This window comes from Neolamprologus multifasciatus, chromosome 1 (assembly GCF_963576455.1).
Source record: "Neolamprologus multifasciatus chromosome 1, fNeoMul1.2, whole genome shotgun sequence".
Classification (NCBI taxonomy): domain Eukaryota; kingdom Metazoa; phylum Chordata; class Actinopteri; order Cichliformes; family Cichlidae; genus Neolamprologus; species Neolamprologus multifasciatus.
In genome coordinates this window covers 11,233,047-11,249,730 of record NC_140439.1, presented here as the reverse complement: position 1 = coordinate 11,249,730, position 16,684 = coordinate 11,233,047, and the positions used below count along the sequence as shown (strand labels likewise).

The 16,684-nt window shown below is 39.6% G+C and overlaps 1 protein-coding gene across 5 annotated transcripts; it reads right to left on the bottom strand.

The window, feature by feature from the left end:
• Window positions 1–3,866: 3,866 nt before the first annotated feature.
• Window positions 3,867–15,348, bottom strand: LOC146525355 (kinesin-like protein KIF23). 5 transcript variants are annotated; one of them, XM_085159551.1, is made up of 23 exons: window positions 15,195–15,348; window positions 14,650–14,716; window positions 14,117–14,245; window positions 13,752–13,857; window positions 13,471–13,607; window positions 13,273–13,385; window positions 12,972–13,142; window positions 12,175–12,287; window positions 10,275–10,396; window positions 10,032–10,134; window positions 9,837–9,916; window positions 9,614–9,733; window positions 9,119–9,278; window positions 8,809–8,973; window positions 8,418–8,584; window positions 8,126–8,299; window positions 7,578–7,784; window positions 7,047–7,355; window positions 5,343–5,576; window positions 5,033–5,121; window positions 4,783–4,843; window positions 4,658–4,698; window positions 3,867–4,559 (listed from the first exon to the last, which is right to left on the bottom strand). In XM_085159551.1, exons 1-23 carry the CDS (start codon window positions 15,206–15,208, stop codon window positions 4,544–4,546), a joined length of 2,898 nt encoding a protein of 965 aa, XP_085015677.1. In that variant the 5' UTR covers window positions 15,209–15,348; the 3' UTR covers window positions 3,867–4,543. The 5 variants fall into 5 exon arrangements, with proteins under 5 accessions (XP_085015677.1, XP_085015686.1, XP_085015694.1 ...); XM_085159560.1 differs by having other exon boundaries at window positions 5,343–5,573; XM_085159568.1 differs by lacking the exon at window positions 5,343–5,576 and having other exon boundaries at window positions 15,195–15,345.
• Between the last annotated feature and the right edge of the window lie 1,336 nt (window positions 15,349–16,684).

Sequence of the window (16,684 nt, the reverse complement as noted above, 5' to 3'; positions counted from 1 at the left end):
CTGTTTACTTGAACATCACGTGTTTGTGTGTGTACACAGGCCAACAAAACCCACCAGCCACTGTGTATCTACATCATATTTGTGCTACACTGGAAAGAAAATTACCCAGAAAATAAAAGCCTCAAACATCAAATACATGGTTTGTAATCTCTCGCTTTCACACGGCAGTGCACAAAAAGGTGACCAGTCTAATACAATGAACCAAAGCAAACACAAAGTCCACAACGGATAAGAGGAGCTGTATTTAAGCAGCCATTAGCAGGTGTTTGACTTAAGGAAGCCATAAAGCAGTCCTGTCATATGGTATTTGCTCCCACACTGCTCAAAGGCTGGCTAGTTAAACAACCAGGAAAGGAAATGTCAATGTTTTTAGATGCAAGCGTGGAAAGAGGTTGAGACTGGCTGAAAGCCACGTACCACGTTCTTACCACAAAACCAGTCCACAAGGCAGGATGGACATCCTGTGGGCAACAGAAATCACCACAGGATCAAATAACTAAGGACCAATTAGAAAAAACAATAGTTTAGTCCTGTCATAAGTTTTCCTTACACAAGTAAAGCTGTATGTAATTAGCCATAATACTGTCAGGCCAAATAGTATTATCAAGTCAGTACAGTGCAAAGTCACCTGGGGATTCACATATTAAAACAAAGCATTTATTTTTGATGTATTAATCATAATTATTTGATATAAGTTACAAGTGCTGGAGCCTATACTATGATGTGCAAATTATGTGTAATGCTAAAGCTCTGTTAAAAGATGTCATCTCTTTATATTTCCAAGCTGGAGAGCAACTGTTCTCTTTCGAAGGTTTTCTTGGGACATTGGCTGCTTTTTCACTCCAGTAACTGCACCAGACCATTTTCAGGTTAGTTTTTATTTTGTGTCTGTTTGTTAAGCCACTTAACACAAATCAATTATTTAATCTTAAAAAATGCGCCTAACTCAAGAGTTAAATCTGTGTTGTCCCTGCAGACAACAGACAACTTAGAGAAAAAAAAAACAATTCAGCCTGTGTCCCTATGACAAATGCCAAATATAACACAGTTTGGCATAAAAATGGATTCTTTCACCAACAAGGTGTTTCCCAAAGAGCTATTAGCTGAAAACATGCCATATCTTAGCATGGTGTGCAGCTTGTCCTTTAAAATTTTAGAGAACTGAAAAAGTGGAGGACAAAAAAAGACATGACAGCAGCAGAATAGGATCTGGAAGTCCTGTACTGAAGAAACAGGAGGGGGAAAAGCAGTAAAGACCTCACACAGGATCTAAGAGATGCATCTGCCCCTTCAGTTCATCCATTTGCTGTTCACTGAAGGTCATCAGAAACGGTCTCAGTGGAAGGGTGGCTTTCAAGAAGCCATTCTTTAGGAAGGGAAACAGGAAAAAAGGCAGATATTTCCCAAATTACTCAAGAACTAAGCTGAAAATCAGTGGAATCAAATTTAAAGTTTTGGTTGAAATCTTCATATGTATGAAGGAGGCCAAGAGAGACACTGAACAGTGGGATCATCTTGACAGAGAACATAACTAACGTCAGTCAAGAGAAGAGCTTTGAATGTCCTTAAAGAAGCCTGGAGAACTATTCCTGAATACTCTTTGAAGAAATGACAAGATCGCTTGCCTAAGAGAGCTTTGATAACATTATACAATCTCTGTTTTTGCCTTATTTACTGTATTTGAATGTATGTTTAATTCAATAAATCGCTGCACCTATTCCCCATTTTCCTGGCAAAATATAAAGAACTGAAGGGTGGCTAAAGCCTTTTGCACACTTCTATACACTCACTTGAGTTTCCTGTTCACCAATTTATTTTTACACATCAAATGTTGTTAGAAACACTAACTATCAGTAGCCAGAAAATTTAAAATCCTATATCAAGTGCCTCCTGATGAAAGGGAAAAATCATGTTTAGTTGAGCAGCCACTGTTTGTAACATCATGTTTTGTGTTAAACAAAAAACAACAACAAAGAAACCCCCCAAAAAGGCTCATATTCCATCAGCTAGTTTTAGCAACCAAATTGCCCTCCATAGTCAATTTGCCAAGTGCACATTAGCCATCACCACACATACTTTTCAGCTTCATTTCCTGTGAAGTGAAAATAAGGCAATTTCAATCTAATGACAGCTCATCATCCAGGCAGAAAAGTAGTTCATCAAATCAGTGACCTCATCATCCTGGTTGTCCAGGCATTCACTGTGAAATGATACCGCTGAGGCAGCAGGGCATCATGGGAGGCACAAGCTGTCTAATGTCAGCGGCGGTGAACGAGCAGGCAGCATTAAACCTCCATAAATGGATGACTGTCACACTCGTTTCACTACCGGGTCATTTCAGGTCAGGCGAGTAACGTGCAGAAAGGAAAATGGATCATAAAGGCCAGATGAACATTTTAAGGTAATAATAGCAGATCAGATTTAGCCTAAAGGAGAATGAGACCCACATCTCAAGCATATCTGAAGCACACACTCCTCACTGATCTGCAATTAGAATACTGGGTGTGCTTTCTAAAGCGGTTTAGTTCCATCTGCTGTTCAGACTTTAAACTACAGGTAAGTAAGCATTCAGTGCAGTGAAATGAAAGAAGCCTTTTAAACAGCAGTATAAGAAAATAAAATGATTAATAAGGAGGAAAAGAATCAACTGTGCTCCATAAAGATGTCAAGCTTTAACATTTTGCAATCAATGACACGCTGCTCTCATAACCTAATCTATCATCTGAAAATTCAGTTATACTCCGGTTGCACCGACTTTGCCAACGCAGTTAATAAATATTGATGGAATTTTATACATCCCAAAATGCAAGCAGAGCCTCAGTCCACGGGATTTTTTCCTCTCAGAGGTGAGGACAGAGCTGCTAGTGTGTACGTCTAGCTGGTAGTTTGGTTTGACATTTTTCACCTGCTGACAGGCCAAAAATGTTGCACAAACAAGCATAAAGTGTCTACTTGTCAGCAAGGCAATCTGTGTGCCGAGTCTAAAAGGAAGCCTTGAACTCAAGCTGAGAATATGTCAGGGAAATATACGTTTGAGTTTTAGCTTATGCAATCTCTCTTTACACAAGTTAATAACAGTTAGTCCCCCACCTTTAAGAATAATCAAAAGGATCATTCTCATTAACTTCTTCATTCACACTAACCTGTAGCCATTACTATTATTTTTCTTGTTAATTTAATCACATTAAACAAAAATACTAAATACAACAATGAACTATGATTACTGGCCACTTCATTAGGTTTAGCTGCTCATTAATGCAATCAGCCAAAGGCAGCAACTCAAAGCATTTAAACACACAGGCTAACTCAAGTTTAAACTGAGCCCTGTACAGGGGAACAAAGGGGATTTACGTGACTTTGACATGATTGTTGGTGCCAGATGGGCTTGTCTATGTTTTTCAAAAGCTGTTGACAATCCTCTCTAGGGTTTACAGAGAATGGGCAGACTGCTTCAAGCTGATAAGAAGGCAAATACTCAAGCACTCATTACAAGCCAGTCATGCAGAGGAGCATCTCTGGATGGACAACACATCAAACTTTTAAGCAGATGGGCTACAGCACCACAAAAAGCACAGGCTTTTAAACACCACAGCCTGAGTAACATGAGTATTGTTGTTGACCGTGTCCATCAGTATGACCACAGTATACCCACATTCACATCAACTGACAAATCTGCAACAACTGTGCAATGATGTCATGTCAACATGGACCAAAACCTCTGAGGAATGTTTCCAGCACCTTGTTTTATCTTTGCCATGAAGAACTAAGAGAGTTTGGGAGGCAAGTGAGGTCAATCCCAGGACTAAAAAGGTTAAGACCAAAGTCAGTTTAATCCATTCTCTCTTTGGTGATTGAGGAAAAAAAATTCATAATGAGGCTTGATGTTGGTGTTTGAATACATTTAATGCCACCAGAAAGAGCAGTGTGCTACATGTCTTAGGAGATGTTTCAATAAGCCAAAGTAAAAAGTTGCATGACACCTATTTACATGGAGGCCAGGGGTCGAGTTCAAAACCTACATAACAGTGTAATATTTACAGTTTCAATTCTACAAAGCATAATCTAAAGTTTGTTTTTTTTAATAATCAGCAATGCTTAGTCTGACATTTGATCAATCAATGACCTTTGAAAAGAAAAACGATGACAAAGGAGAAAAAAAAAAAGAAAAAAAAAAAAAAGCACAACAGGTCTATAGAGACATGTGGTCGTCTTTGGATAGTACAAAGCATTCAAAAGCATAAAAGGTTCCATTTGTAGAGTGTTTATAAGTTTGTTCATGTTCATAAGGAGAAATATTTCCAGAATTCAAAAAGTAACGCAAATGCAGCAATTACAACTTAAATATTCTACATTATTATTGTTCTGAAAAAATGATAATTCCACCAGAATAATTCCTAATATGATTTGATAGAATTAAAAAACAAAAAAAACAAACAAACAAAAGACCCAACTTGGGATTGAAAAGATGCATAGTTTCCCTTCAATTTCCTCACAATTACCCACTCTTGTATGTTAAAAGCAAGATGAAAATATTGAGGGCAATTTAAGGCTTTCTGCGTCTGGAAGAAAGAAAACAAAGACAACCAAGAACAGAGTTTAGTTCAAACTGAAAACCAAAATCTAAAGTACATAAAACAAACACATGCTTTGTGCTTACTTTTGATACCCATGGGATGAATTTGTGCTAGCCACTGGAGCCTAGGGAGGGAAAGTTTGAACAGTGATTAGAAAGCATAGTTAAAGTTTTGCTCGTCGTTGTATTTACGCTTTTTAAGAGCTTACCCTGTTTTCTATGTCCTCCACTTCAGCTGGTCCTTCTGCAGATCCTGATCGCCTTTTGCGACTGAAACAAAGAGCGTTGTTTTTAAGTCAGTTCTCTTATAACGTAAGGATTCAACCTTTCCCAGTCTCTATTTGGGAACATTTAATAACTTGTATTTGATTAGCATTAATAAGTGCTATGTTTTGGTATTATAGTCATATTTCTCTGTGCACACAGAAATATATCACATTTCTGTACATAATACTGTACCTTGGTGCTAACGGGCACACTTGTTTGAGAGTCTCAATGTCTGTAAATTGCACAGCTTGTCCGCCACTTCTGGTCTTAAACACATCACCCTGGTGAGGTTTAAACAACAAGAACAAAAAAAAAAAAGAACAAAAAAAAAAGAACAAAAAAAGGAAAGAGGAGGAAGAAAGTGTTATCAGAATTAAATCTGTAAGTAAATAGGAAGGAGCGTCCCACTAAAACACTGCAATCTGTAATCAAGTGAAATTCATGCAACATCTAAAATTATCAAAATCAAACACCAAAAATTAGTCACATTTTTTGATTTTACCTTAATCAGTTTGGTTTCGATCTCCCCGTCAGAGGCAAGCTCTTGATGTCTAAGCACATACTTGTGGCATTTAGACAGAGCCTTCTCACTTGGGGTGGACACCTTGATTGCATTGGGTATGATTGGCTGCATGACAGTGTCTAACTCCAAATTAGAAGGTGGTTTGTGGTCTACCCATTTCTCCCCACCGGCAGAGTGTGAACGCCTGTGTTTTGGATGAACTGGAAGAGCCTTCTGGTGATCCCAATGTGAGAAAGACAAACCAGGAAGTTATTCACATGTGACTCCAATCAAACTATGTTAGGGTTAGTAGGGAAGGTGAAACGCTAGGTGTTAGCTTGTTAGGAAAATAAATGTATTACTGGAAGTCACAGGAAGTTGATGCTTTATAGACTTTGATTAGAAATTTCCAGAAATAAAGTTTAATAGTTTATTTAAAAGTTTAACTGTCTTCCAGCAATACACATTGTCAAAGGGTGTTTTCACACCTGCAGTGTTTTGTCAGTTTATATCGAACTCTGGTTCCTTTCCCCCTTGGTGCGGTTCACTTGTGCAGGTGTGAACACAGTAATCACTCAGGTGCAGATCAATACAGATGAACTAAGAGGTTTCTTCATGGTTTGAATGTGACCCGACCTCAATCCAAACAAACTAGCAGGTGCATCTTACATGTTTGAGCTACTTACAACAAAAAAAAAGCCATGTGTTTTGTATTCTGGAATGTGGCAGGGTACTAGAGATGTGTAAAGATCTGTACGGGTCAGCAACTAGCTGTGAAATGAATGCAAATTCTGTGTTTTCCAAGAGTTCAAAACCCAGCAACTTCCTGCATCTACTTTTGTTGCTCCCGCCCCAGACACATCTGGCCAATAAGCAGACTGAACATTCTCGCGTGGTCTGTAGTGACGCATTTTGGTTTGCTTGGAGTCCACTTGCGAACCAAATCAAAAGGGGAAAGCTTAAAGTTACAAAGTCATTAACTGATTCAGACCAGAGTAAACAAACTGTAGGTGTGAAAATGCCCTTAGATTAAGTGATAGCACTCTAAAGAATTAAGAAATTAATGACAATGCATGCAAAGAAGCACAAAGGTAGCATAGGAAATGGATCTTGTAATGCAGACACCCATTACAAAAGCCAATCTTTTCCCCACCCATGTTTGGCCGACTTATCATCCAGTTTTATTGAGCAAATTTCAGCATTAATTTGAAAATTAGCAACACTGGTGCTGCTATAAGGCTCAAGACCGAGCACTCCGGAGGACCGTTGTCGACGGCCTAGACCCTAGACTATTAATACTCACCAGTGTTTTGGTTTTTTTGAACAAAGATGTTTCTGTTCATTTCAATAGCAATACCATGTTTATGCCATTTTACATGATGCTACTGAAGTACAAGAAGAAAAAAAAAAAAAAAAAAAAAAGCATTTCTAGAGAGCAGTTTGCATCCAGAAGAAGAAAGATCTACAAACATGATGTAAATACTCATGAGCCTTAAGATGCAAGCCAAGAAGATTTCCAAGCATGACAGATCAGTCTGCCTAAGAGCGAGGACAGGAGACACACCAGTCTACACTGATGCTGCTACTCAATGTATTTTTAAACAAGGCGACAGCTGTTGGAATTACAGATGCAGTTCTACACCAAAGTGAAGCTTAAACTACAGGATCACAGAGATGAACATCTAGGTTCTAGCACACACTGACCCTTGTGCCTGCCTCTAGGTCTAGTCCATAGACAAGAGTGGTGGCAGGGACCTCAGTGCCTGGGGCCCTGCGCTGGCCTCTCCTGTGACCCACACTGCTGGTGCTGTGGCAAGTGGCCGGAGTCCGGCTCCTGCATTGGGGAGTCCCGGTGAACCTATTCTGGCTGCCTGAATCTACAGGGAACCTCTGCTCCCACCTAGAGATGCTGGAGGCTACTGAAGTATAGTCAGAGGAGGATGGTGTGGAGGTGGGGTCCTGAAACACCCTAACTCTGGCTTTATTTTGGTGGGAAGGAGTTTGGCTGAAATCCTGAAAGGGATGAGGTATTGTGGATGTTAGGTGCTCCAGATTAACACAAATTCACAACAGAGCAACAGACAAAGAAAACAAAGTGATGTAACCAGTAAGCATATAGATGTCAGGATGCCTGCTCATGATTTTCACAATGATTAGAAACATGCTGATTCAATCAGGTTGACAGAATGAATAGGTGCACATTGGCGAAACATGCAGCATCACCAAATAACTCACAGGAAGTGGTGATGGAGAGGGAGACCTCTTCTGTTGGATGTTTCGATCTCTCTCCCTTGAGGGCCTCTCGGGCTTCTCTGGACGCTCAGTGGGAGCGCTGCCACCGCTGCTGCTCTCCGTCACTATGGCCTTCAGCTGCTTTAGCTTCTCATCCTTTACCCACAGCTTGTTCTGCATCTCCAGCTGCTTTGCGTTCACCCGTCTCTCCTAATCAGAAACCATGGACAAGAAAATATTTAAAGTCTTATTTGATCGTTTCATATCTAACAATTGGAATTACAAACTTACATGAACGATCTGAGGGACATTACCAAGTGGAGTTTAGTATAATTTGGTATAATTACATTGCACTGTTCATGTTTTGGTAGATAATGTGGGTTAATCTCCGTGTGTACCCATACAAATGTTTCCAAACAGTAGGGCTCTCAGTGCATATTTGAAATGCAATTGTAAAATATAACTTATAATTGTGCAAATTAACATTTGATTGCAGAAAAATAATTTACAATACCTGATATCCTAATGGCTCAAAACAGTGAACAACTTACACACTCCTTCTCCCACTTGAGTCTGGTGTCCGTCACCGCGCCCTGCATGCGCTGCTCCATGCGCTTCCTCTCTGACAGCTCGCTCTGTAGCCTGTGCTCCCGGGTCTCCAGCTCCTGCTGAAGTGCACGTTTGTCCTGCTCGTACATGTCCGTCGTCTTCTGCAGGATATCGATCTGAAGACGAGCAGCGTACACAAACAGTTAAATGCAGGCCATTATTTAAAAGAAAATTAACTGAATGCACATTTCCAAGAACATGCGTTTTGTGTCAGTTGCAGAAAGAAGACAGCACCTTATACTCCAACGTTTTGGACTTTTTCTCCAGTCGTTCTATCTCCGTCTTCTGACTGAGAATGACTTTGTCTTTTTCATTCAGTTTGCTCTGTTGATCGTGAAGGAAGTAATCCTTTGCACTGAGCTGGCTGTCAAACTGCTGCAGCATGGATTTCACTGTATTAGCTGTAGGAAGAAGCACACTGATATTAACAGATGTAGATTTATATTTATTTTTAAATAGAAATGTTACTTGTTTGTGAAAACAAAAGCAATCCATATCACAGAAAAAAAGATTTAGATACTGAAAACATTCAGACTGATGCATCACTGCTGTACCGAATAAATCTGCTCTAACAGCCCAATCCTGGAATTCCAAACTTTGCGTGATGGAGAAAAATGGCCTGTACCAGTTTTATTGAATTGTTCTGTCATCATCTGTCGGATTTGATGCCTCCTTTCCAGGACCTCAATCATGCGGGGCAGCGTCTGGTCATCAGCTGGGTCGACCAGCTCGCAAGTAGGTAAATCTGGAAGGCTTTCTATAAGCTGAGTCATCAGAACTCGGTCATCTACTATGAGAATCAGATATGGTAAAGATTGTTTAAACTGAGTAACATACAAAAAAGAAAACATCTCCAATTGCTTTAAGTTTAAATGTATGAATACAGCATAATAACAGCACAATGAGCAAGCAGCAGAGACTTGAGGGTGATCTACCAGCATTGCTGGGCCCTCCTCGTTCTTCCAGACGACGTGAGAGCTCATCTCTGAAAGCCTGGTTTCTGTGCCTGCGTCCAGGAGCAAGGCCACATATTGGACGGTCAACCGGCCGTGCCACTTCTACCTCTTGGGTCATTTCTGCAAAGCGCATCACCAACTGCAACACACAATATGGAGGACTCTTTAGAAATAGTCTACTTGGCAGGGACAGCTCAGTAGGTGGAGTGGTGGCCCCATGATAGGTCGGGGGTTCGAATCCACTGAACGGCTACCCTGAGGTACCCCTGAGCAAGGTACCGTCCCTACACACTGCTCCCCGGGTGCCCAATGGCTGCCCACTGCTTTACTGAGTGAATGGTTTAAATGCAGAGAGGAATTTCCCCACAGGGATCAATCAAGTACACACATTATTTCATAAAGCATCCAGCAAGGCTGCAAAATAAAAGTTTGCTCATGCAGGCCATTCTACTACACAAAAAGAAAATGTCTTACCACAGTTTCTTCATAATCATCAGCATTTGGGTTGACACAAACAATCATCCTGACTTTTCCCTCCCCATCAAAGTAGTTTTTAAATAGATGGGTAACTTTAGAGTCTCTGTATGGCACCATCTGAAAGAAAACAACAGCTCTGAAACTGCAATGAATGAAAAAACCCAAATGTTAAAAACAGAGATCATGCCTCAAGGAGGCGGGAAAATGATAAAACATGAACCTTATTAGTTCCACACATCTGATTTTCACGCAGGACTTCCATACATGTGCGCAGCGTCATCAGGGACTGGTTAATATTTCCTGCAAATGAGACATAACTAAAAATGCTTGGTCTCCTAAGAAAAGTGATTTCTACATAAAGTAACTTTCAGGATGTGGTCAACATTAGCAAAGCTGAAAGAAAAAACAGACAAACCCGCTTCACGGAGACGGCTTCCCTCTGCTCTGGTCCTGTTAGTGCGCTCACTGCCGGCCAGGTCAACCAAACACAGCTGGCTCACATTCACCTGGTTTTTGTCCTGTTGTTCAGTGACATTGTCAGCATCACCAAGCATTATAAAAACAAAAACATCTGTCTTTCTTTTAATAAAAAGGTATAATTGAAGATACCGATATCACTGACATATATAAACATGTTTAAATAAGGGCTGCGCGTCACCTGTAGTATGTGGTCCCCATCAGCATCTAGTGGAGCCTGGGCCAGTTTTATTGTGAAGACACTGTGGGAGCGGCTGGATTCACGGTTGAGCTGAGTGTTGGCTATCCTCCTTTTCTTTTGACCTGGACAGAGAGGAGATCATTAACACAATCTGTGAGCTCAAAAACCAGCAGTAACAACTTTAATTTACTACAATTTCCGTTTATTTGCGTTAATTTGATTTATCATTTATTATAAATGCTGCCACATCCTCCTGACTACCAGGGAAAAAAAAAAAAAAAACAAAAAACTTGTCCAATCATTAAAAAATAAATAAATAAATAAATAAATCCCCCAATGTTTGTAAGGTAATCAGAAAGACAGAAATAATATTTTGGGGAAAAAAAGTTGTCACATGTCCACTGCAGAGGACATAGGAAGGCCAAGCATGTAAAACTGAACTTTTATGGCAAACATTTGCTTCAACTCTTCACCAAGGAGCAGTTTGAAGTCAGGGAACTTTAGTGGTTTCTTCACCCAAAACTGCAAGTCAATGCTATACTGAAGCCATGAGTTGGTGATTGCCAGATCAACAAAGTACAGAACTGCAAGTTCAGGAGGACTTCGTCTGAGTACCATCTCTGATGCTCCCCTTTCTTTCTGCTTGAAGGGCTTATTCCCTATGATCTTCTTCATCAGACAACTCAAGATCTGAGTTTCCCTCAACAAACTGCAATAAATCTATTTCTGCTTCTAAAAAGGACTCATTTTCTGGTCATTTAAAAAAAAACAGAACAAAATGGAGGCAATGACTACAAATGGCCACTACGGAGGACATTTTTTAAACACTTCAATACTATACTAAAAAAGTTAGAATTAAGCACACTATATTTTAATGTGTTATTAAGAGCCTTATCTAAAATATGCTAACATTTATAGCCAAAAATTGCTCAATGAAAAGTTTTATGCACTTACTTTTGTTCTCCCCATAAAATGTGCTTGCAGCGATGGCCGCCATATTCCTTGATGAAAAAACTAAAGTTCCCAAAGGCCCATCCCTTTACATTTGGTATCATTGGAAAACCCTAAATGCCCTCTGTAGATTCCAAAAGGAGGTAATTCTGTAGTATGCAGTTGATGGGAGATATTCAGGTTTAGAAAGGTCCTCTACAGAGGACAAATTTGCATTGCTGGTAGTCAGGAGGATGTCTGCAGAAAGCTCAAAATTGTTCTGCTGTACATCAGCAATCCCAGCATGGCACAAACATTGTAAAATCTAAGTCACTACTCTCCATTTACATGCAATATAGAAGCTCTTTTAAAGCTTGTGTTTTACAAATAAATAATTTCCGATTTCAATTTATCTGACTAGATTTCCACTTTGCCTCATTCCATTCTTTTAATTAGCTTTGACCCTCCCCCAAAAAAGACGGCAGCATTTCTGGATTATGTTCAAATATGGCTGCTTCTTTGCATGATAGGGCTTTAAACTGGATCTGTAGATGGCAAGTTGTTCTGAGCCTCTGCAGGGATTTTAACCACATAATAATGCCCATTTTTAATCCAGTGCCTCGTAGCGGCCCAGAAGTCATGGTCATCCAATACTGATTTTGGCCCTATACCCCACGCACAGGGATTCTGAATCTTTTGATGATATCAGGTACTGATGATAATGATATTCAGCCCATCTTTACTTTTGTAGCCAAATATCATAATTAGTTGCAAAATCTTCCTCCAGCTGGTTGTTTCTAATACCACTTACTTTATTGTTATTCACATTTTACTCAGTATCTGTACTCTTTTCAAACTCATAAGAACTGTTTGATTTAAATATTTCACTTATTTCCATCATATGAAAAAACAAACAGACACAACACTGTTTAAAGTGTTTCAACACATTCAAGTTCTGACTTCTACTCACCCTTCCAGAAGACTTCAAAAGCTTCCTCTGTTGATTTTACCTCCACCTCTGTGCAGCCAGCCACATACATGTTATGATTCTGATCTTCTCGTAGAATCTTAGATTGAGGTGGTCTACAACAAATTCAAAATATTTCTAAGCAAACACCAGTGAGGTAACGCAATTACATGTTGGTATAGTAAGCAAAGCAGCAAAAGCCAGATGCCAAATTGTTAGTGCCATTATTTAAAAATAAATAAATAAATGCAATCTAAGAAGACATACACATTCATTTAGGGGTACAGACACATGCGCACAGCATTTGCACAAAAGCAGCTTGAAATGTTCAAAGACACCGTTTCCTCTATGTTGACAGAGAGCCAATTAATTACAACAGCGGGAGAAAAAACAAAACAAAACAGTAAGCTACACCTATGCTACAAACAGACGACTGGATTAATGGGAAGGGAATGCACTGATTACTTAAACAACTTATCAGCTACAGCCAAGTTATGCCTATGAAAAACAGTACTGTGTAATGCTATTTTACTGGCCACATACACATACTCATTGCTCCGCACAGGCGTGCTTCCACCGAGCCACCTAACAAAAAACAGGGTTTTTAACAAGTACAATTAGTCAGTAAAGACCTACAAAGCACAAAAAAACCCCAAAAAACATGGTATACTTTCTCAGTTTCAACACTGTGCTATCTTCATGTGCACCACAAGTATGGGTGCTGTCGGGTAGCTTTGTACACAGAGCTTTTTAACAAGACGTTATGTTTCAAAAGCATACGTTGATTTCTAATCTCTTACTTTGGTCTGATCGGGTCATACGGAGCATCTTCAAGGAGATCGTAGATATAGTTGTTGTAGATCTCAATGTAGGAAACAAACACACTGTAACAACCGTCTTCATCCACATTCTCCGATTTACAGGCCTCATCTGGACTGATCATATCTGCAAATTCAGGGTCAGGCTTCTGCCTAAAAAAAGAAAAGAAAGTAAAAAGTAACCCAACAATGAAATGCAAACTTTAAACTCAAATGTCAACAGTGCTCGTGACCACCATGAAAGTATAAAGTGAAGAGTGGACTAAAATGACTCCTTAGCTACCTAGAAGATGGCGTTTTGGGCACTGCCTGCTGACTGTCTCGCTTCTGCCTCTCGAGGAGAGCATCAACTTGACTCTGGATCTCCATGCCATTTTTATCATCTGGTTTGAACACCTGAAGAGGTTTAAAAAAACATATTCAGTAATTTCAGTAAATGCCTCACTCTGCAAAAAAACAAAACAAAACTGTTCAGTCTTACAAATCTTTTAGCCTGAAAGGGTCCGATGCTGTTGAAGATCATGTCTAGGGAACGGGGGAGAAGACCACCTTCCCCAGGTGAGCCAGTCATAGTGAAGGTCTTACCACTTCCAGTAACACCATACGTAAACAACAGACCTGTGGTGAACGTAGGTAGGATATTGCAACATCACAGTAAAGCAACTCTCACAGAGACTCACACAGGGAAAACCAGCACGGCAAACTAGCAGTAATCTTTTGGCAAGTCTTCAAAGTACACATTACACATGTCAAGTGACTTACCATTTTTACAGTGAATTAGATCCTCTACCAGCGGCTTGGCAACATCCTCAAACAACTCCAACTGAGTGGTGTTAATACCAAATACTTTCTTAAAGGAGTACTGTGTCTGAAGGGTAAGCAAACAAGAACATACATCAATGGTATTAAGAAGAATAGAGACAATAATAGCAGTTATTATAATGTATGAAATCACTGTCGAAGAAAGTCTTTGGTATCCGCTTTCAGGTATTTGCTGGGTTCAGTATTGTTTTGTGATTTTCAGCACAGTTTAACAGCGACAAACAGAGGTCATGAAGGAGAGGGGGGGAAATACTAATCAAGTATGAGTGGCCAGCTTGTTTTACATTTTTATAAAACACACTTACCTCCTTGTATTCCCCATTTCGGTTAGCTTTAAGGCCATCAGGAGCATGCAGCTGAATGGTGGTGCTGCTGATCATCTCAACACAGCATTCCTCATCCTCTGATCCAAGGGGCCGTATACGACAGTACACCTACAATAATTGTTTTTTTTTATAAAAGCTCATTGTTCTAATTCGAGTCCAAGTAACAATCCAGTTTGCCATTTTGCTCAGTTAACAGTACAAATCCAAATATTCAGTTTACTAACAAATACGATAAGCAAGGCAACAAATCTCAACAGTTAACTGGCATGGTCATAACAAAGGGCTCAAAAAGGTTGAAATAAGTCACTTTTTTCTCATTTTTGTTTGAAAAACAGCAATTATCTGCCACAAGCACTGGCAGCTCTAAAGAACTACATCGATCACCTTGTCTTGTCTTGTCTTGTCTGTGTTTACACGAAGCACTAAACTACAAAAAAGAGGATTTGACAGTAATGGCTTCTCCATTAATTATACTTTAGTTTCATGAATAATGAGTAAATAAGTTCACTTACTCCCACAGGATCTCTCTCTGTGTTGGACGCCTTCTTTGGCCCAGGCCTCCGAGGAGTCTTCCCTTTGCTGCAAGTGTCAGTACAACACCATCAACACCAAACACATTATTTAGTTACGGAGTAACCGACAGGCGGAAGGTTAAAAAAAAAACTGTCAGTGAGGGTCTGACGTGTATGACGAATGGAGTCTTCTTATGAATTACGCAAACTAGCTAGCCAAGTTAGCTTCTAACTCGCTAACCATGGTAACGTAATTTTTTTCCTGACTCGATATCAAATTTTGAACGTTAAGCAAACCGAAGTCACGCTACCTCTTAGGTTTAAAAAAAAGTGTAGGAAACACACTGTCAGAAAAAGCCGAGGAGTTGAATCTGAGCTTGGAAGTCAGTTGAGCAGTTACCAGACGGTTTTAATTACGCGGCGATAATCTCAAAGCTCCCTTTTCAGAGAACAACCGTAAACTAACTACAGTCATTTTAATATGTCTCTCATTTATAGTGTGCTACCTGTTCACTGTTAGACGTGTAAACGATGATAATACTGACCCCGGTCTTTGCATTGTTTGTTTTGTGAACACCCTCTCCGCTGTTCTCACGAGCGCCTCTTCTCGATTTGAAAATTTCCCTCTTGTAAACGCTCTTCCGAAAATCTGATCTTCCAGCCAATCGCAATACTCTGCAGCGGAAGTCCCGCCTCCATCCTCTCCCCCTCCTAACTCCGTCACTAGCTCTGGATCAAACAGACAGGTCCGAAAATCTGGTAAGCTGTATTTTAGCATTATTTTCCTCTTCATTCCTATTTTTTAGAGCAATGTCGTAACATTTAACTTCTGTTTTATTTCTGAACTTTGAAACTAGTAATTAACCTTAATTAAATTACACCTGAAACGTTAAAGAAGGGGGGCTTGGGGGACAATATATTAGAGTGACTATTTGGGGAAATAACTCATTTTTCTAATTAATTTGCAATTAATTAGTTCGACAGTTTTTCCAACACTTCAGTGAGTCGTCTAAGCGTCAGACACCTGCCTGATCTCCTGTATTCTGTTACATTTTATACCCAAATGTACACAGCAAAATAAGACCAGTGTTAAATTAACTCCCACTGAGTCATTTTCAACACTTTTTCAGGGTTTATATAGCTCCACACTCTTTAGAGTTAAATCAACACTTTTGAAGTAGTTAAAATATTTAACACTGTGCCAGAGTTCAAGTTGTAACTCTCAAAACAGAGTTAAAATAACACTTTAGAGAGTGAATAAGTGACTCTGCTGAGATACAATTTTTAACCTTCTGGTTAGTGTTGGCTTCACTCCCTATAGTGTCAGGCTTTCTACACTGAAAAGTGTTAAAATTAAATTCTGAGAAAGAATTACATTGCATACAATAATTTTTCCCAAAAAAGGACATTTATTTTGTCATCAAAACATTGTTAAGAGGGTACAATGTACACTGTCTAATCTGAAACATTGCATGACCTTTGCATGTCAAAAGGTTTATAAAACCCTAGATCTGGCATTTTCACTATGCATCTCTCCTCAGTATGTACAACTCTGAATGCATATATATGGTTATCAAAACACTGTAAACAACTTGTTTCCCATAAAAAAAAAAGTCATCTCAACCAAAAGTAAATCACTTGTTTGGAAACAAGAATATACATCAATGGTATTAAGAAGAATAGAGACAATAATAGCAGTTATTATAATGTATGAAATCGCTGTCGAAGAAAGTCTTTGGTATCCGCTTTCAGGTATTTACTGGGTTCAGTATTGTTTTGTGATTTTCAGCATAGTTTAACAGCGACAAACAGAGGTCATGAAGGAGGGGGGGGGGGGGGGGGGGGATACTAATCAAGTATGAGTGGCCAGCTTGTTTTACATTTTTATAAAACACACTTACCTCCTTGTATTCCCCATTTCGGTTAGCTTTAAGGCCATCAGGAGCATGCAGCTGAATGGTGGTGCTGCTGATCATCTCAACACAGCATTCCTCATCCTCTGATCCAAGGGGCCGTATACGGCAGTACACCTACA

What these genes read in the sequence shown, in the direction of transcription:
- LOC146525355 (XM_085159551.1), bottom strand. An exon ending in TCTAATTCACTGTAAAAATG is followed by an intron (nt 13,608 to 13,751) that starts GTAAGTCACTTG and finishes CGTTCACCACAG; the next exon opens with GTCTGTTGTTTACGTATGGT. An exon ending in TTTTGAAGTCTTCTGGAAGG is followed by an intron (nt 10,397 to 12,174) that starts GTGAGTAGAAGT and finishes CTCTCTGTCCAG; the next exon opens with GTCAAAAGAAAAGGAGGATA.